Source organism: Phoenix dactylifera, unplaced genomic scaffold (genome assembly GCF_009389715.1).
Source record: "Phoenix dactylifera cultivar Barhee BC4 unplaced genomic scaffold, palm_55x_up_171113_PBpolish2nd_filt_p 000202F, whole genome shotgun sequence".
NCBI classification, from domain to species: domain Eukaryota; kingdom Viridiplantae; phylum Streptophyta; class Magnoliopsida; order Arecales; family Arecaceae; genus Phoenix; species Phoenix dactylifera.
In genome coordinates, this window is record NW_024067721.1 from 206,232 (window position 1) to 219,811 (window position 13,580).

General features: G+C 39.1%; 1 protein-coding gene and 1 non-coding gene across 2 annotated transcripts in view; both read left to right on the top strand.

Annotated features, from left to right (window-relative positions):
* Nucleotides 1-6,337: 6,337 nt before the first annotated feature.
* LOC120105133 lies at nt 6,338-6,444 on the top strand. The gene has a single exon (XR_005507516.1). It is a non-coding gene; the product is annotated as a small nucleolar RNA R71 (small nucleolar RNA).
* A 6,829-nt stretch (nt 6,445-13,273) lies between these two features.
* The window catches only part of LOC103699922 (ent-copalyl diphosphate synthase 1, chloroplastic-like), a 41,267-nt gene continuing 40,960 nt past the window's right edge, over nt 13,274-13,580 (top strand). The window contains exon 1 of the mRNA XM_039117289.1: nt 13,274-13,467. Coding sequence (XP_038973217.1) covers nt 13,389-13,467 — 79 coding nt within the window. The 5' untranslated portion in view covers nt 13,274-13,388. The remainder of the gene's footprint in view (nt 13,468-13,580) is intronic.

The following is a 13,580-nucleotide window of genomic DNA, read 5'->3' on the forward strand; positions in this document are numbered from 1 at the left end:
CTGAGGGAATAGAGCTCGGGCGGCGCTCACAAAGACAAACCCTAAATGGCTAAACCTAAGGAGAAGCAACGCCTTACGGCCTTAGCGACGCCTTTACGATCCAATCAACCTCGCGGTGAAAGGCTGAAAGCAGACGGTGGACCGTGGACCTCGCGGTGAATGCAGGCCGAAGCGGGGAGTTGGGCCGAGGCAGTGAAAACGGGCCGAGACAGGGAGTTGGGCTGGCCCTTATTTATCAGCCCAACAATTAAACAGGTTATACGGGTTAAACGGGTCAGAAATTTAAAATCTGTATCCGACCCAATTAATAAACAGGTTAAACGGGTCAACCTGTTTACGACCCGAACCTGTTTAAGCCAAACCCAAACCTGTTTATGGCGGGTCGAACACGGGTCGGGTTGGCGGGTCGGGTCATATTTTGCCACCCCTACTTAAAACAGACTCTGAATTTGTCTCTCTTTTGGTTATAATCTTTCATGAAAACATATAAGGAGGAGATTGTGTTGACCCGATTTGGTAACCTAATGGAGTTGTAATCAAGCTAAGGCTATAATTAAATGGGTTTTTGGTCCTGATTCGATCGAAAGTTATAATTAATTATGTATGGGGCAAAGGTTTGATTAACCCTTTTTATTAGGTCACGGTCCGGTTTTTAGTCTTGTCTCGTCGAGTTCGATCTGAAGCAGCTTAGCAAGAATTAAATGACAATGGGCTCAAGGACAAGTCAACCATCATGACCCACCTCAAACCCAAAGTCAATTTCCAACCAATTCGTTATCTGCCTTCATATAAAATTTATAATAATAATAACTAAAAATTCACGATTCACTGTTCATATAAACAGTGTCCCGTTAAAACACTGTTCATATGAACAGTGTTATAAAAAAAAAAATAAATTAAAATGCCGAGAACACTGTTCATATGAACAGTGTTCCGTAAAAACACTGTTCATATGAACAGTGTTCCGTAAAAACACTGTTCATGTGAACAGTGTTAGAGAAAAAATAAATAATACATAATAAATAAATAAATAACAATAAAAAATAATAATAATAATAATAAAAGGGGCTTGGCCACTGTTTATCTTCTTCCCCCCCTCCCCCGCAGTGCATCCGGGCCGTTCCCCTTCTTCCTGTCGACTCCGCCTCGTCCTCCACCTGTGACGCAGCCCGCAGCCGAGATCCAGCTCCGCCATCAAGCCGCATTGAAATTCCGGCGTCTCCCCGTTGATCCCGCAGCCACCCACCATTCAGAGCGATCCTCCCAGCCGCATCAACCGCGTGCCATCCGCCGCCCGTTCCACCTCCCAGCAGCCGGAAGTCACTCCTCCGTGATCAACGCTCACAGCAGCCTCCTCCGCCTCAGCCCGCGGTAGCCTTCATTGTCATCCATCGCACCATCCCGCGATCCGCCTAGCCGATTCAAGGAGCGTCCTCAGCTGTCCAAATCCGGATCCACCTCCCACAATGCAGTCCGAAAATGCCTCCTCTCAGCCCGCGCCTCCTTCATTCCGCGATCGATCCCGGAGCTCCAGCGATCCCACCAATGCAGCCTCCGCGTCCGGACATCCCGCGACCACATACCCCGGCTCCTCCAGTGATCCAAGCCGTCCGGATTCGAGGCATACTCAGCGGCTGCCCTCCCCCTCTACCGCGTCCGCCCTCTCCTTCCGCCCATAATCCAGCCATCCACGCAAGCTCAGGCGATCTATAAGAGAGAGGAAGAGAGGGAAGAAAGGGGGAGCTCGGTTGAGAAGAAAGAAACAGGGGAGAGACTCTGTTTCGGTGAAGAAGAAGAGGAAGAAAGCCGAGAGAAAGAAATTAAAAAAAAAAAAGAAAAGAGAGAGGGGAGGAAAGAGAAGAGTTTGTGATATTTTGGGAAGAATGAGAGGTGCTCAATTTCATTTGAAGATGGGAGGTCATCCGGAAGCCATGCTCGGCTAAACATCTAATCTAGGGCTGGATGAAGCCCTAGCAATGTATCAGGGCATTGTAGTTCTTATTTTCTTTATTATTTTGGAGCTTGTTTAAATTCTTATCTTCAATGAAATATCTTTTTATGATGTTTAGATTTTGAGCATGCCATTTACTATTCATGTTTGCTAAAGTAGTCTAAGATGATCCATGCCTAGGAAGATGAGGTGTGCTGCATCCTAGATTAGCATACTTAGGTAGACACTTCATGCTATACCAAAGATGGATTTTCCTAACACTCTTTATGTTTTTATTTTAAAAGGCTTGTAGCCAAAATTGCATGCCTCTCCAAAAGATAAAAATTAAGAACACAATCCTTGATGCAATGCTATGTGGTGGATTCCAAACCCTAGATCTATTTACTCTGATAAATTCCAATCCGTACTCATAGTTTAATTTAGTTAAATCAAGTTAGCAAATCCTTCTTTTTGATTTATTTTTAAAAGAAAAATAACTTATTCTTCAATCCCTGTGGACCGACACCCGTAATCACTATCCTATAGGATACGTGCTATTGCGTGGTTTATTTTTGAAATTGAAATAACCGATCAATCATATTCCTACGAGTTATCCCACCTAACTTTTGACAACGCTCGCAAGCTTTGCAAAAGTTATGGGAATCTTTAAACAAGGTGGGCCAATAGAAACCGCACTGTAAAATTTTTGCAGCCGTTTTCTTAGCAGAGAAATGACTACCGCAAGCTTCAGAATGACAAAAGAAAATGACACTAATAAATTCGTCATTAGGTACACATCTTCTAATAATTTGGTCTGGGCAGTATTTGAAAAGATAAGGATCATCCCAGAAAAAATTTTTTATTTCAGTCAAAAATTTTCTTTTGTCTTGTTTATTCCAATGACTTGGTAGTTCACCTGTGACTAGAAAATTTGCAATGTCTGCAAACCAGGGTGAAGATGTGATCTCAAACAGTTGCTCATCAGGGAAAGTGTCTTTTATGGGTGAATTGTCTAAGGAATCTGGAAGAGTCAGACAGGACAAGTGATCAGCTACTACGTTCTCTACCCCCTTTTTATCTCTTATTTCTAGAAAAAATTCTTGGAGCAGAAGGATCCACCTAAGCAAACGCGCCTTAGCATCCTTTTTTGAAAGAAGGTACTTAAGGGCAGCATGGTCAGTGTAGATAATGATTTTGGATCCAATCAAGTAAGACCTAAATTTGTCTAGTGCAAATACTACGGCAAGTAGTTCCTTTTCCGTAGTGGTGTAATTCTTTTGTGCACTATTTAAAGTCTTACTTGCATAGTAGATAACATAAGGCTTTCTTTCTTTTCTTTGCCCTAGAACTACCCCAACTGCATATTCACTAGCATCACACATAATTTCAAAAGAAAGCGACCAGTCAGGTGGTTGCATGATGGGAGCAGAGGTCAGCAAACTTTTAAGTTTATCAAAAGCTTTTTGACATTCTTCAGACCACACAAATATGATTTTCTTTTGAAGGAGATTACATAAGGGTTTAGATATTGAGCTAAAATCTTTAATGAATCTCCTATAAAATCCTGCATGACCCAAAAATGAGCGTATATCTTTGATAGTTTTTGGGTTGGGTAAGTTAGCAATTAAGTCAATTTTAGCCTTGTCTACTTCAATTCCTTCAGATGAAATGACATGCCCGAGAACAATTCCCCTAGTTACCATGAAATGGCACTTTTCCCAGTTTAAGATTAGATTCTTCTCCTCACACCGAATTAAGACTAGTCTTAAATGGTCCACACAGTTTTCAAAAGAGGAGCCAAAAATCGAAAAATCATCCATGAAAACTTCCAAAAAGCGTTCAACCATGTCGGAGAAAATACTGAGCATGCATCTTTGGAAGGTTGCAGGAGCATTACATAATCCAAAAGGCATTCTCTTGTAAGCAAATGTGCCAAAAGGACATGTAAAAGTGGTCTTTTCCTGATCTTCAGGATCAATTGCAATTTGGTTGTAACCTGAATAGCCATCTAGGAAGCAATAATATTTATGACCTGCTAACCTTTCTAAAATTTGATCAATAAAAGGTAGAGGAAAATGATCCTTCCTAGTGACAGAATTAAGTTTCCTATAGTCAATGCATACACGCCAACTAGTGGGGACCCTAGTTGGAACTAATTCATTGTTGGCATTTTTGACTACAGTAACACCAGATTTTTTTGGGACCACTTGGGTTGGACTTACCCATTTACTATCTGAAATTGGGTAGATCATACCCGCATCCAGAAGTTTCAGAACTTCTGCTCTAACCACATCCTTCATGTTTGGGTTTAATCGACGTTGAGCTTGACGAGAAGGTTTGGCATCAGCTTCTAAGTGGATTTTATGAGTGAAAATTGAGGGACTAATTCCCTTGATATCAGCAATTGTCCACCCTATTGCTCCCTTATGCTCTTTGAGAATTTCTAATAATTTTAGTTCTTGACTTTGTTCGAGTTGGGATGATATGATCACAGGAAAAGTCTCTTCTTGACCAAGGTATGCGTACTTGAGCTCAGATGGCAAAGGCTTTAGCTCAAGTTTAGGTGCTTGAACACTAGATGGTAGAGGACTATTGTTGCGTATGGGCAATTCTTCAAAACGAGATTTCCTCCTATCTGTATCCAACAAAGGAGCTGAATCTAATATAACACTGATTTCTCTAAAGTTTTGGTTGATATCTGTATTTCCGAAATGAGTTAGGCATGTTTCTAAAGGATCAGAAGAAAGAGATGGGACAAGAGCATCCTCTACAATGGAGTCGATCAAATTAACTCCATGAATTTCATCATTTTCGTTATCATTATCGGATTGTTTACAAATGTTAAATATATTAAAATCTATAGTCATATTTCCGAATGACATTTTCATTATTCCATTTCGACAGTTGATCAAAGCATTGGAAGTAGCTAGAAATGGGCGGCCTAGAATGACAGGTATTGGAGTGGTACAATTCATGACAGGCTGGGTATCTAATACTATGAAGTCGACTGGAAAATAGAATTTATCAATTTGGACAAGTACATCCTCGACTATTCCTCTTGGTATCTTTATAGATCGATCGACAAGTTGGAGAGTAACCTTGGTGGGTTTTAATTCACCAAGTCCTAACTGTTCATAAACTGAATAGGGCAATAAGTTAACACTTGCACCTAAATCAAGAAGGGCTCGTTGTATCCTGAAGTTTCCTATGATGCAAGATATAGTAGGACAACCAGGATCTTTATACTTAGGTGGGGTGTTGTGTTTGAGAATAGCACTCACCTGTTCAGTTAGAAAAGCTTTCTTTTGTACGTAAAGTTTTCGCTTTATGGTACAAAGATCTTTTAAAAATTTGGCATAAGATGGGATCTGCTTAATGGCATCTAATAAAGGAATGTTAATCTTTACTTGTTTAAAGATTTCCAGAATTTCTTGGTCAGGTATTCCCTTTTTAGCTGCAAACAAGCGCTGAGGAAATGGAGCAACTATCTTGTGATGCAGTATTGGATCATTTTGTTCATTATCATCTTCATCATTCTTTTCAATAGATTTTTCAGGTTTGTCATCTTTTGTCGGAATTTCTTTATTAATTATTTTTCCACTCCGAAGGGTTGTGACAGACTTAACTTGCTCAAATTTAGGTTGGGATGAACTTGCTACATGGACCTCATGTTGACCCTTTGGGTTAGATTGAGGTTGGGCTGGAAATGTCCCTCTTTTCCTAACATTAAGTTGAGCCTCAATTCTACCTACAGAATTTTTAAGTTCTTGGAGTGATTGCATTGTATTCTGATTTATTTGAGTTTGTCCTTGCATGAAGGTTTGCAAAGTATCTTCAAGGGATTTCCTATGTGGTGGCACATAAAGAGTAGGAACAGAATTTCCTTGAGATTCATTGGCAGTGGGTCCATGTCTCCAGTTAAAGTTAGGATGGTTTCGCCAACTAGGATTATATGTTTCTGGAAATGGTCTTTTATAAGTATTGGTGAAATTTGCTTGATCATGCAACACTTCTTGAAAAGCAGGGATTGTAGGACAATCCTTGGTTACATGTGCATTACTCTCGCAAATTCCACATATACTTTCAACAATAGTTTGTGCTTTTCCTATATTGGCTTTGCTTAATTCCATGGCTTCAACCTTCCTAGTCAGATTAGCAATTTTTACATTGACATCATTATCATCTTTAATAAGATAAATTCCTCCTTTTGCATTAGGTGTTATTTTTGATTTTTCATTTTTATCTGTTGTATCCCAAGCTTGTGCATTTTCTGCTAAAAGATCAAAATAATCCCAGGCTTCATTTGGTTCCTTACTCATGAATTCACCATTACACATCATTTCTACAAATTGTCTCATATTGGAGGACAAACCATCATAAAAGAAACTAATGACCCTCCAAATTTCATATCCATAATGTGGGCAAGCAAGTAGAAGGTCCTTAAATCTTTCCCAACAATGAAAAAATGTTTCTCCATCTTTTTGTGCAAAGTTCATGATATTTCTTCTAAGTGTGTTCGTTTTATGTGTTGGGAAGAATTTCTTTAAAAATTCTCTTGTCATTTCTTGCCAGGTAGCTATGGTCCTAGGCCTTAAGGAGTGTAACCATGACTTAGCTTTTTCCTTTAAAGAAAAGGAAATAACTTAAGCTTAACTACCTCTTTAGTGACATCATTGAAATGAAGTGTTGAACATACTTTATCAAATTCTTTCAGATGCAAATAGGGACTTTCAGAATCAAGTCCGTGAAACTTTGGGAGTAATTGGATTATTCCTGGTTTCATGTCAAAAGCTCCCGCAGCAGTAGGAATAACCATACAGGATGGGGTACTGGTCCTAGTGGGTTGTAAATAATCACGAAGCATTCTAATAGGTAAGTCATCTTGAAATTCATTATCTCCCTGATTACTACCATTATCTTCCATTTGATTATTTGAATTTTGAACAATTAAATTTTTATCTTTTGATTCAACTCGAAATAATCTATTCGTTTTATCTCTCTCCCACAACAGCATATACTAAGTTTTTTTTATTTTATTATTATTATTATTTTTATTTTTTTATTTTTTATTTTTTATTTTTTATTTTTTATTTTTTTTTAACACAAACACCCTAATACAGTAAAACAAAAGTTTAATTAGAACATGCATTAAAACATCACCCAACAATTTCTAAGGTTTTCCTAAAAATTCTAAACAGCTCCTAACTGGGTTGAAGAGGACACCTAAGCCTCCAATCCGGTCTATTAACCTTAGTCGACCAGGTAAGCTCCCAGGTAAGTGGAGGGGTCACGATGCATGTAGCAAAGGTCCCACTTAAAACCCACTTTCCTCGAACAGAAACTATCTTCCTTTAATCACTTAAAGGGACAAAGCTTGCCTAGACATCGACTAGATAACAGAGCGAAATTGGTGCAACTTTCGGTGGTCTTCGTCCTATTGAGCTCGAATATCCTTAGGGGCCAACGTCTAGTTGATTTTAATTAGGCTTAGGATATTTATGCACTTGGATGATTTTTGGACTAAGGACGAGTGATGAAATCCCGACCTTATCTTTTTAATGGGTTCAGCCCTTAGATTATTTTATGCAAATGCTTTATACTATATGCAACAATCAAGAAGATTTTTAACATTTTATGTCATGACATTAAATTGCATTTGAATAGTTGATCAAGCAAACTAGCTAAATTTTTTTTAAACAAAAATAAAATTCTAATCTAGGAAAAATAGGACTATTATGAACAAAACAGGAAAATTAATTTAAATACTCACGGCCGGAGTTCATTCACTCCGGGAATCCAAAAATGTGATCATGATCTTCCTCGTTATTGGTCCTGCTTGTATCGTCCTTGAATCTGAAAAGATTTGAAATTTCAGCTGTGTTAAAAATAAAGAAAAATTGAAGAACTAGAAATAAAGAATTGAAATTTTCAGCCTTGTTCTCGTTCACACGTTGCAAATCTCCGGCAACGGCGCCAAAAACTTGCTACAATTTTAATCTTGCTCTTTTAAAAAGAAAAATTAAATGTAGAATACCCCAAGTATAGGGTGTAGCAAAGTAATATTCTCGATGAGTCCGAGATCGAATCTACAGGAATTTGACAGTGAACAAAAAAACTTAAGGCTAAATAATATTCAGATTTAAAAATATAACTAAGGCATTAGGATTCAGCCTAGCACTTAATCATGCTTTTCTTAAAATCATCTATTAATCATAATAAAATAGATTTAGTTTTATGGGCAGCATTACAATAATTCTATTTTAAACTATAGGGATTTCTAAGCATCTGTTATACCCGGAGGAAATAACAAATCAAAGAAAATATTTAAGTTTGAAATAATTTCTATAAATTTACTGCACCATAAATTAAATCAAAAACATTAAAATCCCATTGATGATTAAATGAAATACATGAAGAAAATGCTAGGCTTTTCCTTAGCCTTAGCTAAAAGATATTTAGCTATCCATATGAGATGCAAGCAATTTTATAAAAGGGATTAGCATAGAGTAAATAAAATAAACATAAATCCCCTTTTTTTCTTTCTCCTCTTAAGAAAACAGGGTGCTCTGTTTTCTTTCTTTGGCTTTTCTCCTCCCGTTGCTTCTCCTCCTTCTCTTGTTCAGCTAAGAAGATAGATCGGAAGAGGGAGCTTCCTGGTTCCCTTGGCCTCTTCCTCTCTCCCTCTATCGCCCGAACTTGGATGGATCCGGCCTTCTCCCTTACTGTTTTATTCCGTCCGGCTGGGAAAAATGCCGATAGATCCTCCTCTTCTTCTCCCGTCGGCTGGTTCTACCTCCACCGGATGGCTCCTCCTCGCTGATGCAAGCTCAATCCCCTTTTATAGACACCTTCACCGGATTGGAGAAGCTGGAACGCTGCTGGGACCACCCGAATGGATGGGGAGCGTTGAACATGGAAGCGACACAGGCAGATGGCTTGCGGACGGTTTGGTTTCGTTCCTTGGCGGATGAGATGCCACGATGCTTGGATGGGAAGCGTGGAACGCAGCTGAAACGCATGGATTTGAATGCAGCTTGGAATGATCCGGTTGGGAGACGTCTCGGTTGCTTGAAATGTTACCGAAACCGTTGGATTTTGTTCTTGAAACAGGGGAGACGGAAAGGGCGCTGGAAGATCTTCTCAATCCGGTTGCATGTGCATGGAGGTCCACGGTCGGTCACGGATGCGTGCTCGAGCGGATGGGGGGTTGCTGAAATGGGATGCAAACGGTTTGGCTTCTTCCCTTTGCTACCGTTGGGAATTTGTTTTGATGTTTGAGTATAGCAGCTGAATGTTCTTGAAACAGGGGAATCCGAAACCATGAATGAAATGTGGCTTGAATTGAAGAGCCGGTTTGGCTTAGGTCCCTTGGGTTTGATTTAGGTCCCATGGAGGAGATGCCATGATGCTTGGAGAGCCACATGGACGGTTTTGATGATGCTAGGAAGCTCCATGATGCGGGCATTTGTGCTAGCTGAAACATGTGGTTACAGTGATATGGATTGCATGCGAATGACGGGCGACGTGAAGCTCAGATGAGACGCTAAGGATTTGTTGAGCTCGGAACGCCAGGCTTTGGGCTCAAACCCAGCGTCATTGGGTCTTTTGAATTACTTGCACTTAAACACAAATAAAACATTAATTAATTAATTTTATCAATTGGATGGTTCTAGTCGGTGAGCCTGTGAAAACCGACCGAGTTCGTTGTGATCTCGCGAAAACAACAAGTTGGGTTGTGAACTTGTAAAACAACCGGCTGTAATCCAAGGGATTATAGTGAACTCCCAAGTAAAGCTTGGGAAGTGGACGTAGGAGCAACGGTTAGCTCCGAACCACTATAAACTGGTTTGTGTTTGTATTGGCTGCTGTCCTCTCTCTCTCTCTTCATTCACTTCATCTAGTAACTTAACTAATTTACTTGCAATAGATTTAGTTAATTACTAATCATAGTTTTTAATTGGTCGAGAATTAATCCAAACCCAATTCACCCTCCCTCTTGGGTTGTCTTCTTGGGCAACAAGTATGTTTGTTGATGGAGTATTTTCATAGTTATGCAAGTATCAAGTATGTTATGCAAGTTGATGGAGTATCAAGTATCAAGTATAATGCAAGTTGTTAGCCTATAAAGAAAAATTTAATGAGAGTGTAATGCAAGTATAATAGCTTAATGCTGTTGTTAGCCTATAATGAAAAATTTAATAGTTGTGCAAGTATCAAGTATGTTTGTTGATGGAGTATTTTCATGTGGATTATGGTTATTTGTTGCAAAATTTATGAGACTTGTATATTTTTGAACTGCAGGCCTGCAGCTGAGTTTTTTCCCCTGATAAAGAACACAGGCATAACCCATCACATTTCTGCAGCTGAGTTATCAAAGACATTGGCTAAACATATTTAAATATCATATAAATAGCAGCCGACCAAGGGAATCAGGTGAGATTGTCTTTGCTGACAGAAGTGGGCATTCAATTCCAAGAGTGACGTATCTTTGCTCTTAATTACCAAAAAAATAGCTGATTGTGAATAGCTTTTGCTTCGAAAACTAAAACCTCTCATGTTTAGATGAATTTAAATGAATTAATTTATTGTGTTTTAAAGACCGCTCCACGTGATATTTGATGGTCTTTCAGATTATGTTGTTCAAATTGGATAGATACTTTTTTAATTGTCAGTGCCTTCCTTTCCATTTTCTTCTTTAGAAAGACCATCAGTAATATAGCTCAAGCCATACCTGAGCTGAAAAGTGACATTTTTGCTTTCCCAGTTGACCTTATTACCCATTTATGTATATTTGTTCACCTTTCTCAAGATGCCTCTTATTTCTTCAAATTGATTGAATGGTCTATCTTGGCATTCCCTCTATATTAAACCCATAAAGGTTTTATCCAGACACCAATTAGCTGCATGGTTTATTTTGACTTTAGTATTGAAACAATAAAGGTAGCAACAAACTAAGCATATCTCACTAAATGAAACAAAATGGGCTCGGGCCGGGCTCGTGATCGAGCCGGGCTCGTGATCCAATCGGGCTCGGGCCGAGTTTCTGTAAAACTGTTCAGGCCTAGGCCCGGCCCGAAGCCCGGAAAATCATTTCAGGCCAGGCTTGGGTCGGGGTGTGGCCCGGCCCGGCCCACTTCCAACCCTAATCTTTCTATTAGCTGGTGGTGCAGTCTCGTAAAAAAGTTCAAAATAAAGTATGACAGCTGCTTCAACAATGGAGGCTGAGTTATTGGCATGTTATGATGCTGTTACACAGGCTATTTGGCTGAGAAACTTTATCACGGGCCTACAGGTCGTGGATACTATTTCAGGGCCTATAAGTTTATTTTCTGATAATTTAGCAGCAGTTTTCTCAATAAAGAATAACAAGATATCTAATAGAAATAAGTACATGGAGGTGAAATATCTTGTTATAGAGAACAAATATGATGACCATAAAATTTTAGTTCAATATATCAATATTGTGCTTATGTTGGCAGATTCTTTGACCAAAGCAATACCCTAGGATTGCATAAGGAGCATGTCTGTCAAATTGGTCTATCTATATACATTGATTGATGTACCATTGTTCACATTTCGGATGGCTGTAAATCACATTTATTGTATTTTCTGCTTTAATGAATTCATATGGCGTATGCATACTATGATAGCAAAAATTGTTGACCAGATAAAGGATTTCATAAGAAGTTCACTCATAAGGGTGAGTTTAGTGATATAGTAATCATGGAAGGTTATACGCCAATCAAGTAAGTATTGTTTCCGCCATGGTTCGTATTATTATTCTCAAAATAGTCAAACATAAAGTTTGCCCAAATTGATATCATAATATAAAAATTATGCATAAGAATTTATAAAATTCAAGTGCTAAAAATGTTTCACTTGTCAATATGATCCAAGTGGAAAAATATTGGAATCCTGTCAAGTTGTGGCCCACATTGACAAATGGCGTCAATATGGTCCAAGTGGAAGATTGTTGGATCCCGTTTACTTAAAACCCACATTGACAAGTCTCTTGAATTTTATAAATTATGATTATCATGAGGGTATTAAGGAAATTTCACAGTGATGAAGAATCACCTTGATGGGGGGTGACTTTTCACGGGTGTAACCACCCGTGGCAGTTGGTCTCTGGAGAAAGTCTGTAAAAGCCTTTGGGGATCCCTTCTCTAAATACACGCATATAGAGCTCTCTCCAGATAGATCATCTACTAATCTCTAATTATTAGAGATAATTGCTGTTGCAGATCAGACTTCACAGATCTTAAAGCTCATCATGGATTCCATGACTCAAGGTATGATCTTAGATCTATTTTTAGTAAAATTTATATTTCTATCATATTCTAGCTAATTGAAGATGAAGACAAATTAAGCGTTTGGTATGATAGAACATTGCGCATTGTCACTTTAATTGAGCAGTTGGTGTTGGTCAACAGAGTCCATACACTCAATCAAAGTAAATAAATAAATAAAAAGAAAAAGAAAAAAAAAAGAATCCATGCACAAGTGATGGCACAAGCAGCAATCTCAGCAATATCACAAACAGGGTTTGGGTCCAAATATTACATCAACCTTTTTAATACATCAATTGAAAAGAAAGGTTCAAAACAATTCAGGGAATTGTAGATATCTTAGAAAAGAGGGAAATCTGACAATCGAAAATATCGTGAGCGGCATGAATACCTAGATTAAATTCATGAAGTTAGTAAGATGTCTGATTCAAATAACAAAAAATATGGTTATTTGGGTAAGTGAAGTCAAATTTGGGGTTCCATCACCCCCCCCCCCCCCCCCCCCCCCAATAAAAAAAAAATAATAATAATAATGCGAGCGAAATCACGGAATTGCAGATATCTTAGTATTAAGAAAAGCCTACATCATTCGGTGTCAATACCAAGGATGCATAGCGCAGTGAACGTACAAATTTTGTAAACCAAAAGATGTAAAAAAAATAGGTTTCAATGTCTCATCATTCAGAGTCAGCACTCCCCGTGCACGCTAAAAATAGTAAAAGAAAAGTCTCATCATTTCAGAGTCAACACTGCCCTTGGACGGTAAAGCAATCCCAGAGGATGCGTGACGCAGTGAACCAAGAAAATTTCCAGGTCCAAAAACGGAGGATTCCGGCAGTGCTGAAGAATGACCGGATCGAAGGTGTGTCACTGAAGAACTTTGTACTATGCCATACATGCTAACGTTTGTGTCCTGAGCCACCTGTTCGACGAGAAAATCAGAACACTCCTCCTCTAAAGACAACATTCCCTTCAAACGCATTAAATATGCACAGCATTTGGTCACTGTTGAACAGTTTTCTCCCGTTACTTCTTTCGCCTTCCATCTATCCCTTTAAATCCCATCCATCTTATACCGAGAAGCGTATCGATCCCCCTCCTATCCATCCTCATAAAGTTATTGCTAACCGTCACTCCCTCAACGCCACCTCTCCGCCACCCACGTAGCCATGCTCTTCTCGGCCGCTGCCCTGATACCACCCTCCTCGTCGGCGCTGCTGCGGCCTCGTCTACCCGTTTCTCTTCCCGGTGCGCCCCCTTTCCTTCCATCCATCAGGCACTTAAAGGATCTCGATTTATTTGTTCCTGGTTTCCTGTTCTTTCTTCATTCGTCCGTCGAGGTATCAAACTAGAGTTTGGTT